Source organism: Moschus berezovskii, chromosome 21, assembly GCF_049115385.1.
Source record: "Moschus berezovskii isolate FMDL1 chromosome 21, NW_MosBer_1.0, whole genome shotgun sequence".
Classification (NCBI taxonomy): domain Eukaryota; kingdom Metazoa; phylum Chordata; class Mammalia; order Artiodactyla; family Moschidae; genus Moschus; species Moschus berezovskii.
In genome coordinates this window covers 13522522-13540611 of record NC_142480.1, presented here as the reverse complement: position 1 = coordinate 13540611, position 18090 = coordinate 13522522, and the positions used below count along the sequence as shown (strand labels likewise).

Genomic DNA, 18090 nt, shown 5'->3' with positions numbered 1-18090 from the left:
ATGGTCATCTGAATTAAATTCACCCATTCCCTTCCATTTTAGTTTACTTATTCCTAAGATGTCAGTGTTCACTCTTGCCATCTCCTGGATTTACCATATCGAATTTACCTTGATTCATGGACCCAGCGTTCTTGGTTGTTATGCAATACTGTTTTTTACGGCACTGGAGTTTACTTTTACCACCAGACACATTCACAGCTGAGAGTTGTTTCCACTTTGACCTAGATGCTTCATTCTTTCTGGAGCTATTAGTAATTGCCCCCTGCTCATACTCAGTAACGTACTGGACACCTTCCATTCTGGGTGGCTCATCTTTCAGCTTCATATCTTTTTGCCTTTTCATTGTGTTGCCATTCCCTCTTCCAGTGGACCATGATTTGTCAGAACTCTTCACTATGACCCATCCATCTTGGGTGGCCCTGCATAGCATGGCTCATAGCTTCGTTGAGTTACACAAGCCCCTTCACCATGACAAGGCTGTGATCCATGAAGGGGGTCCTCCTTTAAGTCACAGCTAAGTTTCAACTCCACTGTGAAAAGGCGGTGTATGGGAAAAGGTTGCTAAGATATAGGTGGATCTGAGTCAAGGTTAGTGTCCATAAAACCGCAGTATGTTCTTTATGAGAATAGTTTGGATGAATAATTCTATAAATTGTGAATCTATGAAAAGTGCTAGCCTACATTTTACAAAGCATGTTGAGTTATTTGCTATGCGCAAAGAAACTCTGGTCTTTAGAGACAGTGCATTGTCCCGTGTTTAAACAGACTCCAGTTTTTCCCAGCCTTTGCTCCTGACTACTTGAAGAATATAGGCACCATGACAAGATGAACTAGGGACAAAGAGTGCTGGAAAGATTTTTTAAAGTGCATTTCTGCGAATGAGTAGGGGTAGCCTGGCTCCTGACCAAGGGGTGTTGTTGGAATGAAGGAAGTCAAGCCTGGAAGGGAGAAACTGGAAGTCAGAAAAGATCCTGAGAATGACTCCTCATGAAGAACATCCACAGGGAAGACCCAGAATCAAATCGCTGGATAAAGATTCTATTTTGAGCAGGGAAGACAGGAGAAAAACGAGGAAAGGGAACTCATGGCTTTGCTCAGGAAAGGATGTTCCAGAGACTGGCGAGAGGTTCTGTGTGCTTGGGAGAGAAGAGGAAGGGAGGTGGAGAGAGAAGATGTCAAACTCCATCCGTCATTTTATACTTTGCACTCGGAGCCAGCTCTGCTTTCATTGGACAGGACCCTACCACCAACTTCCAACTTTGGGATGGAGATCAGGGGGTGGAAGTTAGGGGACAGTGTGGAAAAAGAAAGAACAGAGGGAAGAAATAAAGAGAAGAAATGAGAGGAGAAAGAGGAGGGGGCTGAAGGATTCTCCCGACCCCAAGCCCACAACCTTACTCAGAACTAAAACGAGGAAACGGAGTTATCTGGGAGGAGGAACAAGAGAAGCCCCATCCATGTCTCCATTCTTGCCCTCTTCTTCCCATCTCCCAGCCTTCAGCAGGTTGTTGAGGAATCAACAAAGGAGTGGAGTGGAGCTGAGTGAAATCTGGTGAAAGTTAAAAACTAGAGCAGCCTTGAGGCAGTCTCCCAAGATGGAAGCTTGCAGCTGGAGCGGGTGAGTATGACGAGCAGAGTATTTATTAGCTGAGTATTAGCAGCGTGCTGGCTCGGGATTAGCTGGAAGAAAGAACTTCCTTCCCTTCCAGAGCCTGCCCCATCTCTCCAGCTGCTCCAGAGGAGCAAACCGCTCCTTTTCCATGTGCCTTATGGTCAGAAATTTCTTGCAGCACACCTGCAAGCTCTTCACCACTTACTTGAGAAAAGTCCTGACTTTTTACAATGGAAAATGATGCCATGAGTCTTTAAAAGTGGTACTGAGGGCTCTGAGATTGTTATACATTCCAAAGTTCCAACAGGAAAAAAAGCAGGAAGCAAGATGGGCTAGCTCTCCCCAACTCTGGCTAGATTCTGAGCTGAAAGGATCCTCTGGACTAACTGTGGTTTTACTGAAAAATGCCAATTATGATTTCAATAGTGCCTTTGCTGCAGTGTTACTGGCCAACAGCTCTGCTTTTCAGAAAGACTGGGAGGAGGCTTTGTGGAAATGCCAAGCTTGGGGTGGACACTTCTGTGGGGTCTCTTTCAATGTGGAACTAGAAGGAAACGAAACAAAGTAAGACACCAGAAAAATGTAAGGCTACAGGATCACTGTAAAGAGCTAATTTATTTGCAAATACCACAGCTTGGTTTAAATGATGGGTACTTTCTTGGTAAAAAAATTTTAAGAGCAGAGAAAGAAGACTGTAAGAGCAATCTGTGCTCCTCTTTAACACAGTGAGTTCAACCTGGTGCGGTGCTCTGTGACAACCTAGAGGGGTGGGATGGGGCTGGGGCAGGAGGGAGGCTCACAGGGGTGGGGATATACATACAGTTGTGACTGATTTGCATTGTACAGCAGAAACCAACACAACATTAAAACGCAATTATCCTCCAATTAAAAATAAACTTAAAGAAAGGAGCAATCAAAAATAGGGTAAGTTATAAATGGTTTGTACATTAAAGCTCAGAACTCAAGGCACGTGTTTGAAAGTATAGTAGCTATCTTGTGATAGGAGCCAGTTCTGCAACATCACATGAATTCTCAGTAGAAAGTAGGAGAGCAAGATTTAGAAAAAAGACTCGGTTGAAACCAAAACAACCCTCCCCAAACAAAAGTTACTTTAAAATGGCATTCAGCAATCCAGTGACTCTCTGGTAGTCTTAAATCAGATTAATAAATTACCAACTTAAATCTTGATAGATATCATAAAGATCTTAATATTTGCATCTATGCACAATTTACTCCTACATTCACCTTACATTATTGCTCAAGAATATTTCAAATTCCTGAAAAAAAAAAAGGGTTGCTAGTCACCACCTGTCAACATGTCTTTCCCTCTTTGAGAAGACACCAACAACAAAATAATAGATCATTCCTGTGTTGACACCTATTTTCTCACCCTAACGGTTGATTTCGCTGATGGATACTGGTGAAGGTTCCTCACCAGGAATCATTAGCAAATCAAAGATTCTAACTAGATGCTGTCATTCCCCCACCCAGGGCCAAAAAAAAAAAAAAAAAACGCTACCAAAGTAATAAATCTTGCCTCATTGCACTCCTTTTTGTCCTGAAGCTTCTTGGTTATTATTATTTTACAAAACTTTTTAGTTATTTATGTCAGGGATTCTAATGAAGCTATCAGTCATCTGTTAAGTAAAGGCACTAAGAAATTTGAGAACAAAAACATCAACAAGAAGGAACAATCTGTATATCTGAGATAGGTGATGGGTATTGGCCAATTTCAAAACAATGAAGAGCTTTATTAAAAGTCTGCTTTTTTCCCCCTAGAGATGAAAACATTGCATTTCAAAGTACATACCCACAGTATCCTAGAGAGAGAAAAATTTCAGCTAACATTGATTTTGTGTTTCCTTTCAGTGTATTTAGTAACTCCTAAGCAGAGGCATCTTAGTCTAAATTTTAAACACGTGCCTGAGGATGTTCATAAGAATTTCTATTATATGAAATAGGTATGTCTTAAAAGACTCTGATGCTGGGAGGGATTGGGAGCAGGAGGAGAAGGGGAAGACAGAGAATGAGATGGCTGGATGGCATCACCGACTTGATGGACATGAGTTTGAGTGAACTCCGGGAGTTGGTGATGGACAGGGAGGCCTGGCGTGCTGTGATTCATGGGGTCGCAAGGAGTCAGACACGACTGAGCGACTGAACTGAATCCAAATCATTTTGTTCACACTGCTAAACTGCATCTACCACAATGTATTTCAGTTAGTTTTGTCTCAGAGGCTGCATCAATCCTTAGATATTCATAAATTTCTTATCGAGACCTCTATCTATCTTATTCATCTCTCTGAATCCAGAAACTGGCCCAACCCAAGTGGACTGGGTGGATGCTTAACCAAACTGTGTTCTCCTCTTACAATGAAAATTTTTACAAACAAGATTTCATGTGTTGAGAGCGGAAAAGAGAATAGTTGCTCTTGGGTCATGTCATCTCTCTCTGGGGGACCCTCAGGTCACCCTTTTGGGTTACCCAGACGAAGAGTTTGTACATATTACAGTAAACAATCAGTCACAAAAATACATTGAAACCACCAAATAAATGAAGTAATCAGACCAGCTGAAAAATTTTCACCATCTGGGAAAATAACACCCCAAGTGCCAAGACAGTTACCTAAGAAAATTTCTAAGTACGTTACTCAGGCCTGAGAGGCAACAGGTAGGTGGATTCCATGCCAATTAGAAAGTGTTATGATTGGCAAACCACTGTAAAACTCTAAAACTGCAGTTTAATGGAAACGCTGGCTGTCATCCCCAAAGTACATTTCAAGGAATCGCAGAACTTTAGAATTAAAGGCAGCTGAATGGAAGTTTTCATCCATATTGAACCCAGAAGATTAGGTGGTAACACAAGAACTTTTGCAGGTGTCCCAATTCTTAATCTGGCATTTCTTCCACCACCTTTAAACCCCTTCATTCCTCTGACGGAGCTGAACAGAGCAGGGTTCATGTGACAAGCTACCGGCCCAGCTCAGAGATGGGGTAGAGCTGATGGGGTGGAGGGTGGGGGGAACAGGTATGGAATGGCCTCATACCTCAGGGTCCAAGGGAACAGCCAGCCCCTGCAAACTCGAGCAGAGGGGGGCACAGTGCTGAGATTCAAAGAGCAGACTTATTCCTGGTCTTGTGAAAACAGTAACACCCAACTATTCTCAAAGGGTGGCCGAAACCAGCAGCTTTTTGGGTTCTGGGAGCCTCTGAAACTGTTTCCCAAATGTTTGGGGTTTGGCCCTACAGTACATACATGCTTTGCCCCAAGGCATCTTTCCCTTAATTTTTAGGCCCCAGTGTATTTTAAGGTAAATTGATCCCACATGCTTCTGATTCATTTAAAAACTGAACTCATCAGGATATGTTTGGAAAGAGCAATCTGAAGGCCAAGAAGCCCTTTGAGACTGCTTTTATGTGCCTTTTTTCTTAGAAACAGGAAGCCACGTGTTGACAAGAACAAATAGAATGCAAGCCCTGGAGACTCAGGTCTGGTTCCAAAGATGGCCCCTCTGAAACCCAAGGGTCCTCAAATCACCAAGACAAGGCTGCCCCTCCTACTTTTTCAGAAGTTAAAGGAAACCTTACCCTCGTGGTGTTATGAGCCTGAATCAGTCATTTGGAGCGGCTTGGCGCAGTGCTCACATAAGCCTTTAGCATTCTAACTCCACACCCATTCCTGACACCTAGGACTCCAACATGTGAGGGGAGCCCCAGGCCCAGGGCCACCTCTTCTCCCTGCTCTGTGGAGCTGGGCCTGCAACCTGGCAAGTCTGTAGGAAATTGCTCTTTTTATCTGAGCTGTGAAACTGGGCCGTTCAGTTGTTGATTTGTTGCTGGTGTTAACTGTTAACATCACTTGAACCACAGTGGGAAATGGTTCGGAAAGGGTTCCTTTTAGGGAGGAAGAAATTAACAAATCCCCTCCAGTGGCTGACCAGAACCAGGAAATGTTTGACTTTGCCTCCTCTCCTTTTAGTATAAAGCAAGCCTGAGGTCTAACTCAGGCAAGATGGTTTTTGGGATATGCGTCAAGAGTCTCGGTCTGCAGACTTTAGAACAAAGTCGTCATTCTTTGCCCCAACAATTGTTCTCTCAATTTATTGACCTGTAGTGAGGCCAGCAGTATGAGCTTGGACTCAGTAACAGGTTTGACCTCTGGGATGGGACACAAAGGCAGCTGTCCCTGTCCGTCCTCCCATCTGTGACCTCCTTCAATCCTGCCTGGGCTTCCAAGACTGAAAGGAATCCAGGCCACTGACTAGGAAAAGGACAATGAACTGTACAAGTAACTGAAAAGATGCTTGGTCCCATTGTCTCCCTCTCTTTATACAACGCACTCTCAACTCCACCTACTCGTGAAGTTTTTAAAATTCTTAGGCCCTACCTAAGGACAAGTAAATCAGAATCTCAGGGGGTAAGGCCCAGGAAGTCAAGTTTCTATCTTGAAAACTCCACTGGTTATCCTACTACGCCATCAGGGGTGAGGGCCACCGATTTAAAGCAACTTGAATACTTTCCTGTTCTGGAAAAGTACCTGGAAATAATCCACATCACAGAGGGTTTGATCATTGTCTTCTAATGAAATGGACTAGGATTTGGGGTTGATGCTCTCCTCTCCCTCACTCTCATTATGTTTTTAATGATGATCATGCTCTCTGGAGAGCTCTTCAAGCCAGTACCCAATAAACTAAAGAGAACTAGAACCAACCCCAAAGGCTGAATCATCTCCCATGCCAAAATGAACCAAACACAAGATCTCTTCAAATATTTAATCAGTTTGGAGACCTCTGCCTTCCAACCCAGTTGGGTAAAAATTCAAAAGAAAGCATGATGAAGGGGTCTTCAAAGAAAACACTGGACTAAAATGAAGAGGAGACTGGGTTTGGGAAGACAGAATATAACATGTGCCTTATGACCTTTTGAAGGCATTCTACTGTGGATTAAAAATAATAATCATCATCAAAATGAACAAGAAAGGATTAAACAGTTATACAAATTTAAGGACAACTAAAACTCTTATGGCTGAAAATACCAGACATGGCTTTGAAATAGACTCTTTAAAAACCTTTAGATCATTTTGTGGTTTCTTTCTATAGCCTTCTGTACATGCAAGAAGCAAGCTAGCTACACCTAGCGTCCCCGGGAGCTTTGGGGGGCCCTTGGCAAAGAAGCAATCAGCGAGAGATAGAGAGAAGGCCTGGAGGAGGTGACAGGAAGTGGTTCACAGTTTTGCAACGTGGACTCAGACCCCGCAAACCTAATCTATTTTCTTTGAAAACTATGGAAATAAACTGAAGGCCTTGAAAAATCACCGTCGATCTCAGGTCAGTGTGCCAATGATAATGCTTTTTGATAACTGCGTCGTAGAAACTGGGAAAGTATGTCCTTCAAAGTGATGGGTCTATAGTAATGGAGGCGTGGTCGGGACTCATACTGACTCCTCGGGAGACATTCAGCCGGAAAGGCCTCACGTCTGTCTCACTCCCGTGCTCTCCCTGGTTTCTCCGCTTCTCTGTCCCTTGGTGCAGTTGGAGGCAGTGTCAGAGGCTGCGGCCCGGCGCTCAGAACGGGTACTGGGACACATATATCCGCAGTCGGATCACAGAGCTGCCTCTGAAGTTGATGACGGTGTTGACCGTGATCATTTCCAAGTCCAGTTGTATGTCCCGGGGCCCTTTGATGGGGCGAGTCATCACCAGGGTGGCACTGATGGGGCCCGTTTGCTGTGGACGGAACCGGGTATACTGGTTAGAGAAGCTCTGACCGGCTGAAGGAGCCAAGGGTAAACTTGACTCTGAAAGCTGTCAAACAGCAGCAAATGGTACAGATGAGCCTGTCTGCAGAAGCAGGAATGGAGGCGCAGACGCAGAGAACAGATGTATGGACACAGCCGGGAAGGGAGCTTGGGGACCAATCGGGAGAGGTATTGACATATATACAGAATCACATGTAAAACAGATGGTGAGAGGCTACTGTATAGCGCAGGGAGCTCAGCTTGGTGCTCTGTGATGACCTATAAGGGCGGGACGAGGGTGGTGGGAGGGAGGCTCGAGAGGGAGGGGATATATGTATACACAAAGCTGATTCATGTTGTACAGCAGAGACTAACACCCTGTAAAGCAATTATACTCCAATAATAAAATTTTTAGAAAAAAGAAAACAAACAATGGTAGAGAGGGTGAGGAAAGCTGTCCTTCAGGTGACATGGCCTCTGGGACAGTCACCAAAGCCGAAGGTCAAGTGGTTTGGTCGCAGCCAGCCTCTATAGCCCCAGTGGGGGTGCTCCCCCTTGCCCACTGCCAGCAGACTGGCATCCCTTGATGCCCTCCTCCCTGACTTCGCTCATGTTCCCCTGGCTTCTCCCTGCTGCTCCTTCAGGTATCACTGAAATATCACCTCCTCAGAGGAGCTTCTCTGCTTTTCCCAATTTAATTCAGGTCCCTGTGACCCTCTGCCAGTGCACCCCCTACTTTACCAAGGACGAAAACTGTTCATTATCACATGTCATCATCCGCGCTATTTACCAGGTCCGTGTCTGATGTCGAGGTCCACACTAGACTATGAACTCTGTAAGAGCAAGGACTGGGGGTGGGTTTTCCAGCCCTGAGCCCTCCAGAACCCAGAATGATGCCTGGCACATGGTAAATGTTCAGTGACTGTGTCTTGAATGAAAGAACAAACAGTTGCCTGAACGATGTGACACCAGGCTCTCACTTCACCTCTCTGGGCCTCCTCTCTAAAAGGAGAGTTTGTACCAGATCAGTAGTTGTCAAGTAAACAGCTCCATAGAACCTGGGACACTTTTTAAACTAACAATTCCAGGGACCCATTCCAAGATTTTCTGCCGCAGTGGATGTTTTGATGATGCCTGGGGAAGTGTGACTTGTTTACCAGCCTCCAGGTGGTTCCGAGTGCAGCCTCTCCTGGAGCTTCTGGCTGGACACACCACACCCCCTGCCCTGCAGCTTCATCACTCTGTGAATCTATCTCTGTGGTCCTGATTACTTCACGTGAGCTTTTTTCCTCCACTGAATCTTTTCCTAAAGATTGTAAGGTGATGAGGAGAGAAGACTCACATAATTGAGTTTCTGCGATATGTGAAGCACTCTTCTGGCCACTTTTATGTACATATTCTTATTTAATCCCTGTAAAAGCTCCGAAAGGCCTGGCTACTCAAAGTGTGGTCCTTAGACTAGCAGTATCAGCATCACCAAGGCACTTATGAGTAATGCAAGACCTCAGCACACACCTAAGGCATACTAAGCCAGAATCTGTAGCTTAATACAATCTGCAGGTGATTCATGGGCACATCAACAATTAAGGGGTGCTCATCTAAAAGCACAGGACCCAGTCTGGGGACCCTAGCTGTCATACTTAAGATATGTCTCATTATCCCCTTGTTTTGTTGTTCCTTGTGAACTGAGTCTCTATAAGTTAAGTCACTGCTTAGGGTCACTAGAGCACTTATGGGCAGGAACATGGGGTTCCATTCCAATGCTTTTGACCACAAACTCCAGGCCTTTTTCACTGCACAACAATTATTAGAAAAGACTGATATGTGTTTTATTTCTCCCTAGCACTGCCCTGAAGAACAAATACTCAGAGGGCCAGTGCAATGGCCAGAGAGTAGGTCCATGGAAAGGAAAGAGCACAAGGGAACAGGACATGCTGGACAATCCCTTCCTACAAGCTGCAGAGCCCAGTGCTATATCCAGAAACAAAGCAACAAGCTCTGCAAAATCAAGAAACTTGGCTATTTAAAGCCACCCCAGACATTTTATCTGTCTCCATGAAGGGAGAGCTCCCCATAAAGTTCTGGACATCCCCAAGAGCTGCCACAGGTATGACAAGGGCAGGGCAGGCAGACAGGTGCCATCAGGTAGTGGGACCTCCCCTGTCCTCTGGGCTATCAGCAGCCTGACACCACACAACTTCCTCTTGGCATCAGCTCCCTCTGTTCCCGTCAGCATCCACGCAATTGGCACCCTCTCACACAGAGGATCGCTCCGACTTCCTTGTCAACTCTTGCAAAACCTTGGAGCCCTGGGCTAGGACTTCAGAGGGTACAGCCATACAGGGAAATGCCCAGGGCATTTACAGATCTAAATAGCTCACCAGCTTTCACTGTTTGCACAAACAAAGGCCAGGGGTTGAGGACCCTGAGCTGTGGGCAGGCTTGGGCAAGCTGTGGGCAGGAGAGTTGCAGAGCCAGGGACAGGGAGTGGAACAACTGGAAACTTCCCAGTTGTTCCTTTCGGCTGTCCTTATAAATGTCTCCAGAGTATGAGAGCATCACTGCCTCTTCTATTTGGAAGTAGTCTTAGAGGTCAACCAGCCTGATCCCTAGCAGGGTCAGATCTGCAGCAGCCTGAGAAAGGCCTGCCCACAAGCACACGGAGGACTCAAGTGCCTGCCAAGTTTGCTGAGGACAGATATGTCCATTCCTCACTAGGCTTTTAGGGCAGACCCAGGGCATTAATGAAATAGGCCCCCCTGAGAGGCTCTGGTCATTAGTGGGCTTGGTGGTCACTTGGTACAAAATGATGATGGTGACGGGGTCATGGCTGATACTCCGCATTTGGCTACGACTTGGGCTTCCCTGGTGGCTCAGATGGTAAAGACTCTGCCTGCAATGTGGGAGATTCAGGTTCGATCTCTGGGTCAGGAAGATTCCTTGGAGAGGGGAAGGGCTACCCACTTCAGTATTCTTGCCTGGAGAATCCCCTGGACAGAGGAGCCTGGTGAGCTACAGTCCATGGGATCGCAAAGAGTCGGACATGACTGAGTGACTGACACGTCCCCTTTCTTTTGCATACATCTCCTTTTTAATCTTTATAACCCTGCAAAGTAGTAGGCTAAGTACATTAGCACCTGGTACTAGAGCATCTGACTTCAAAAATCAAGCTCCTCGCCACTAAACTCAGATAAGTTCTCAGTATCGCTCCATTTCCAGACCATCCCAGGCACTTAGTCTACTTGCGAATCACTCCTTTGAATTGTGAATGTTTTTCCTGGTTGCTTTTCCCTCCCCTCAGAGTGTGGATTCCTCAGGGCAGAAGCCATGTATTCCTGAACTCTCAGAGCCGCATATGTAGTGGAGCCGAATTAACGTCAGTGGCAGAAGGTAGAATGAGTCGCGATGCCGGGGAAGGGGCCTGCAGGGGAGGAGCTTGCAAATAGCCCACCTGTCTGTCTGCTTGGGCCTGCCCCCACAACAGGCTCAGGTTTGTCCTGAGTCAACCAGCGAGATGGCATTGTCTGACACGGGGCAGGCAGCCAGGCCACAGCAAGTCAGCTTCCCCCGGTCCTGTCACCTGATCTCCATGCTCTTTGGCACGGTTTGTACCCTGTGACCGTGCTCCTTCTTCCCGTCCTAACTGTCCCTAAGTCACCTGGCCAAAGCCAGTAACTAGTTGTCTGTCCGGGTCTCAGTGGGAGACAGAGTGCCAACGGGGGCTCATGAAAGGGATGGGTGTGTGTGTGTGTGTGTGTTGTGTGTGTACCTGTGTGTGTGCATGTGAGTATTTGCATGATGTGTGTAAGTACCTGTGCACTTGAGCAACTGTGTGAGTGTGTGCACATGTGTATGTACAGGCATGTGTGCATGTGTGTGTACATTTGTGGGTATGTATGTGTGCAGCTTGCCTGCTGTGTGAAATGAAGCTCTTCCCAGGAGACTGTAACACCATCAGTGACACTCAGGGTGGCAGAGCCTGAACAGCCATCAACACCCACCCCCGACAAGATGCTGCAGTCCCCTGGGCATCTCCAACATCTCCAACCTCGCCAGGGCCCAACAGCCCACAACCTCCTAAGAACAGTAGCAGCAGCCGCAGAAACGACTCTACCAATACAATCATAATCAGTGCTTATTGGACACTTTCTATTGTGATTAGACGTTAAAGGAGACTTTGTTATCTCAGTTTTGGCTGAGACCCCAAAGCTAGCCAAGCAAAAGCTAGCCAAGCACTCCGCACTCTAAAGAGAAATGTGAGAGCATGTACAGATACTGGTGGCACACTGGGTTCTAATCCTGCACCGGGATTTCCTAGGCTGTGAGATTTGGGGCAAGTTCCTTCACCGCCCGGTGTCTCAGGGCTCTCATCTGTAAAGTCAGGGAGGGCAAGCGCTCTAGCAGCGGTCCCCAACCTTCCGGGCACCAGGGACCAGTTTTGTGGAAGACCGGAAGGCGGGGGATGGTTTCAGGATGATTGAAGTGCATTGCATTTATTGTGCAATTTATTTCTACTGTTATTACATCAGCTCCACCTTAGATCATCAGGCAGTAGATCCCAGAGGTTGGGGACCCCTGCCCTAGAGATCGGGGCTGGGATGAAGATGAGAGCAGTGACACATGGAAAATACTTGGCCTCTGTCCCGCACCGCACAGGATCAGCTGCCGCTGCTCTCCGTGTTGCTTCTCCTGCTGCTGTCACACAGGACTTGAAGGCCGTGGCCCAGCGCCAGATCTCTTTCTCTCACTCTGTCACCTCCAGCCTGTATAAGTGTATCAGACACACTTACCCGCCCCCAAATCAAGCAAGAGGGGCTTTCAGTGTGGGTCCTCTGAACTTAAGGATGCAGAGAGTGCACCGGACTCTCCCGGAGAAGAGAGCCCAGGGATGCTGCACACCGCGCGGGGGACTGGGGGCTGTGGGGGAGCTGGTGATTGGTGTCCTGAAGGCCCAGGTCAAGGTCTTCCAGCCAGGGCGAGGCAACACCCACACGTGCAAACTTTCTGAGAGAGTGGTTTGCGGTGGCAAGCAGCCAACCAGAGGCCCTCGCCCACACCTGGGAATGGTCAGTGCAAAGTCCTCAGGGAAGTCTCCAAAGAACTGACAAAGCATCCCGTGAAAGCGAGGGCATTTGGGTCCCAGAAGAGAGCACCAGGTCCTGCCTGAAATGGCAACAAGGGAGTAAGTCCCTGGCGCCCCTCACCGCTTCCCTTCCACCATCTGTACCCTCAAAACCCCAGAGGAGGAGCCAGGTCAGCACCATCAGGGAGGAAAGGGGAAGAGGAAGGCAGCAAAGAGGCCAAGCTGGCGGGGAGGCCAGGGGGAGGCAGGGACTTTACACTGAGAGACTTGGGGGTTGGCTTCTACCTAAAGCAGCTGGGACTTCTGATATGGGGGAAAGACAATTCCATAGTAACTGAGAGCATCTGTGAATCCGATGGGCTCCGCCTGAGAGCTCACCCAGGTGTGTGCAGGTTCAAGATAGCCAGAGGAGAAAAAGAAAGTTATTCAAAGTTTCATCCTGCTTGTTCGATAAAAAACAGCTGCTCTGTGCTCCAGGCACTGTGCTCAGTAGATGATCTCATCCAGTCCCAGAGTAGACACTATCATTATCCCCTCTATTCAGATAAGGATGGCTTCCCAGGTGGCACTAGGGGTACAGGACCTGCCTGCCAGTGTAGGAGACATAAGAGATGTGTGTTCGATCCCTGGGTTGGGAAGATCCCCTGGAGAAGGAAACGGCACCCCGCTCCAGCATTCTTGCCTGGAGAGTCCCATGGTCAGAGGAGCCTGGTGGGCTACAGTCCAGGGGGTCGCAGAGAGTCGGACACGACTGAAGTGACTTAGCACGCACAGATGAGGAAACTGAGGCTCAGAGAGGTGAGCATGTGTGTCCAAGGCCACAGGGTTGGTGAGCTGTAGAAGGAGATGAGGTGGGTCAGCCTGGCTCCACAGCCCACAGCTGCCGGGCCCTTCCTGAGGGGGGCACTGCTGCTTTGCACAGTGTGTGGAGGGAAACCCTACCTCCTCCTGCAGGGAGGCTGCCTGGCTTCACAGGGCCCCTACACCAGGCCTGTCTTCTCTTCCCAAGAGCAGCCTTTAGGACCTTTCCAGCCAGGATCCAGCTTCCCATCCCTAATTTCCTTCAGTCATTCCCAGGGCAGGTCTGTGTGCCCTCATCCCCTCTGTGTCATGGCATCCTCAGTCGAATAAATGCTAACGAATTAGGGCCCTGCTCAATGTTCTTCAGAGAGAGAGAGCAAACCACATACAGTTCAAAGTTTTGTGAGTTTCAAGGGTCCCCTCGTTGCCGTAACAATCCAGGCACTAGAGGAAGCTCGCAGGAAGGGGCCCCCTTCCTGGTCACTCGCCTGCAGAAGACCATCTTCCTCCCCCGCCATCACAGGGCGGCTCTTAAAATGTCACCCTACACGGGGAACATTTGGATCAAGGGGATTTTAGTAGGTGGTGACCTGGCCAAGACAAGGCCACTTTCTACAGAGCTTCTATTCTGCTGGGGGGAAAACCTAAAGCAGCTGATATAGGTGATGGTGTTTTAAATCCCCGGGGAAGGGCATGTTTGTACCCTATGATTGAGGGCCTGCTGTGTCTGTACAGATGATAGGGGCCAGATTGGAGATGCGGGCAGGCTGGGCTTATGCTCAAGGGGGCAGCAAGACCACAGAGGTGGGCAGAGGTGGGTTCCGCTGGATGGCCATGGCTGATGGGAACGCAGGAAGGACTGACAGAGACACAGCTCCATCCCCTTTTTCATCTTGAGAAGCTTTCCCTTTACCCTCAACTCATTCCGTCTTTTTACAAAGCCCGTGATCCCACTACACTGTTCTACAGATGATGGGTCCACAGGTGCATTATCACATGTGACCTGGCCCCGTTAGAGTCTTGCCAAAAACATATTAGTGAGGAAACAGACATGATACTAGCTCCTGAGGCCTTTTCTAATCTGTTCTAATCCTGCTTTTTGAAACCTCTCTGTTTTCAGATGGTCCCAGCCCCAGAGGCAAAGACTTTGGGAAGACAAGGGCTTGGGAGAGGGCGGGGAGAGAGCTCAGACACTCGGTTCTTTCACCAGCCCACAGGCCGAAGCTGTGAACTTCTGAGTGCCCCACACTGACCCTGGAGGACCACATACTGTGTTCATTAGAAATGCAGATTCCCAAGGTGAATCATGGCCCCCAAGGGTATCAAGTCCTAATCTCTGGACCCTATAAATATTACCATATATGGAAACAGGATCTTTACAGATGGGATTAAGTTAAGGATCTCAACACAGGGTGATTATCCCTGGATTATCTGGGTAGGCCCTAAATACAATCACAAGTGACATTCTAAGAGACAGGGGGAGATTTATTACACACAGAAGAGGAGGAGGGACTGTGATAACAGATGCAGAGATTGGAGTGGTGTGGTCACAAATCAAGAAAGACTGGCAGCACCAGAAGCTGGAAGAGACAAGGAATGGATTCTCCTCTGTAGCCTCAGAAGGGAGCGCAGCCCTGCTGACATCTTGATTTCAGCTCATGTGTGGGTTTGCTAAGTCACTTCAGTTGTATCTGACTCTTTGACCCCATGGACTATAGCCTGCCAGGCTGCTCTATCCATGGGATTCTCTAGGCAAGAATACTGGAGTGGGTTGCCATGCCCTCCTTCAGGGGATCTTCCCGACCCATGGATGGAACCCACATCTCTAACATCTCCTGCATTGGCAGATAGATTCTTTACCACTAGCACCACCTGGAAAGTCCAGAGCAGTGGCTAGATTCTAGCACACTGACAATGATTTCAGACTTCTGGCTTCCAGAATAAATTCCTGTTATCCTAAGCCACCAAAATGGTGACAGTTTGTTACAGCAGCCATCAGAAACCGATACACTAGGTCTTAGCCACCATCTTCTGAAATAAATTCGCTAGAGAGGAAGTTCTAGAATTCACTTTTTCAACAAGCATCCAAATTCACACTGAAATGTGAAAAACACAGCTGTAAGACAGTGGGCTCCAAAGACATGTGATCACTCCAGAGGTTGAGGGAAATGAAGCTCAATAATAGAAATGGTACAGTATCACATGTGTGTAATTTACAAATAAGCAAATACATTTAGGATGTGTGCTCTAAAATTTGTTCCTGATAAATCCACATCAATTTATCCTGATATGGCTAAATCAATGCTAGCCAACCAAACTTTCTACAGTGATAGAAATGTTCTATATCCAAGCTAATACAGCAGCCACATGTTGCCACTGAGCCCCTGAAATGTGGTCAGTGCAACTAAAGAAACTAATTTTTTATTTTATTTATTTTACTTCATTTTCATTAGTTTAAATTTAAAGAACCATATGGCTACTGTGTTGGACAACACAGATAGAGCCCACTTCTTTGAGGAATGCCTTTAAATTCACCTCTATGTAAGTGCCATGAAAGCAGGGATTCAGGACCGTTTTGTTCATTGCTGTAGTCAGTTTCTAGAAGCAAACAGTAGGAACTTGATGCGTGTGTGAGTGTATGCTCAGTTGCTTCAGTCATGTTGGACTCTTTTGTGACCCCATGGACTGTAGCCTGCCAGGGTCCTCTGTCCATGGAATTTTCCAGACAAGAATACTGGAGTGGGTTTCCTCCTCTAGGAGATCTTCCTGTCCCAGGGATCGAACCTGTGTCTCCTACAGCTTCTGCATTAGTAGACAGATTCTTTACCACTGAGTCACCTGGGAAGCCCAGGGACTTGAAAGAATATACATAAATAGACATAGATACAGATATGTCTATATCTGTAAATACAACTGAATCACTTTGCTGAACACCTGAAACTAACAACATTGTAAACTGTCTATAGTTCAATTTTTTTTAAATGGTTTAAAAAAAAAAAGAATTGCAGGAAGAAAGAGACCTAGCATTGCATCTTGGCCTAATTTCTCATTGCACAGATAGGGATCCTGAGGCTCTCAGAGGAGGAGCAACTTTCTCAAGGCCACTCAGAAAGTGAGAGGAACCAGGACAGTGGAGTCCTGACCCCCATCCACCTTCCCCTCCTGCCTCTACACCCACCCCTCCAAACGGCACTCTGGCCTGTTTCTAGGAGCACACTCCAGGCTAGACAACAGAACACCTCATGTAAGATGGTGACCACCTCTCAGCACCCCCTCTTACCCGCATATAGAATTCTCTGCCCTCATTCCCAGACTTGATCTGGAAAATGTAATAAGCCCCAGGGTAGCGGGTCGTTGCTTGCATTTGGAAGATGTCAGCCGGAACAGAGCGTCCTGATACCACGTCCATATCCCGGTACAAGATGGTGAAGGGCTGGTCTCTGCAGCCAGGATTCTCCGCAGGACACATACAGCGGCTGTCGGGAAGGGAGATCATGTGAGAAAGCGACAGATCCTTTCCAGATGCTGGTTGTACCTACCTCTGTTTGAAACACGGAAAAGGAGGACACCCCATTTCTACCATCCAAATGCTGTGACTGTGGAGGCCCTCTCCTTCTGTCTCCGGTCTAAAAAACTCTGCAGCATGTAGGTGAGCCCTCTGTTTCCTAGAGAATGGCCTGTTCTAGCCAATCAGATAGTCCTGCTGCTAAAGCATAAACCTGATTTGCCTGGTTTTCTTAATACTGGGACATCCTGTAATGTACTTCATGTTTGTCACATATTTAGTTGGCAAAAGTGTGCTGCATAGCCCTTCACTTCCCAACCATCCATACTCATTGAGAAGCTTTAAAAGTGAGAAATTACCATAGATTGATAGGTCTTGAGTGGTCTTTTTTACATTTTCTATTGTACTTGCCCCAGTCTGTGTGGAATAGAATTGGGTTTTTTCTTTCTCTAAACAAGCATCAGAACTCACTATGTACAAGATACATTAGGACAGGACTTTCAGATGTTAGGACATTTATTGCAATGATAAATTTAATGATCTTAAATTCACTCTTTAATAGGAGAAATAAATCATAGACACAAATATGTCTGATTCAAAGCATCTCATTTGAAACACTAATAATAGCATAGTCTAACTATGTATATATTTAACACAGTATGCTGCTGCTGCTGCTAAGTCACTTCAGTCGTGTCCGACTCTGTGTGACCCCATAGACAGAAGCCCACCAGGCTCCCCTGTCCCTGGGATTCTCCAGGCAAGAACACTGGAGTGGGTTGCCATTTCCTTCTCCAATGCATGAAAGTGAAAAGTGAAAGTGAAGTTGCTCAGTCGTGTCTGACCCTTAGCGACCCCACAGACTGCAGCCCACCAAGCTGCTCCATCCATGGGATTTTCTAGGCAAGAGTACTGGAGTGGCTTGCCATTGCCTTCTCCGTTAACACAGTATAACATAGTACAAAGTTGACTCATTACCAAGGTATGCGTTTTACAGACACCCCTGGATTTATTCTGAATCACCCCCCATCTCTCCCTCATTCCTGAGATTCCCCCTAGGGGTCCAAGTGCATAACAGGATGAAGATTTCTGTTGATCTATGCCTTGGTGGCCAGACCTGGAGTAAGTTTTGCCGTTTCTGTCACTCTCCCCTGACTTCCAATCCATCTTCAGAATCTATCCGCTCTGCTTCTAAAATGTAGTCCAAATCCAACTACTCCATCTCCACTCTCAGTGCACTGCTCACTGTCTCTCCTGGACCTTGTGACAGCCTCCTTGATGGAACGGAAGGCTCTCCCACTCCAACCTATTACACCGCAGGCAGAGTGCCCTTCGTCAAACATAAATCAGATTAT

At 47.1% G+C, this 18090-nt stretch overlaps 1 protein-coding gene across 2 annotated transcripts in view; it reads right to left on the bottom strand.

The window, feature by feature from the left end:
* Positions 1 to 2208: 2208 nt before the first annotated feature.
* The window catches only part of FBLN5 (fibulin 5), a 97008-nt gene continuing 81126 nt past the window's right edge, over positions 2209 to 18090 (bottom strand). For both annotated transcript variants that reach the window (XM_055418396.2, XM_055418395.2), the window contains exons 10-11: positions 16514 to 16709; positions 2209 to 7338 (exon numbers count right to left, since the gene is read on the bottom strand). In XM_055418396.2, the coding sequence (XP_055274371.1) occupies positions 7177 to 7338; positions 16514 to 16709 (358 nt within the window). In that variant the 3' untranslated portion in view covers positions 2209 to 7176. The remainder of the gene's footprint in view (positions 7339 to 16513; positions 16710 to 18090) is intronic.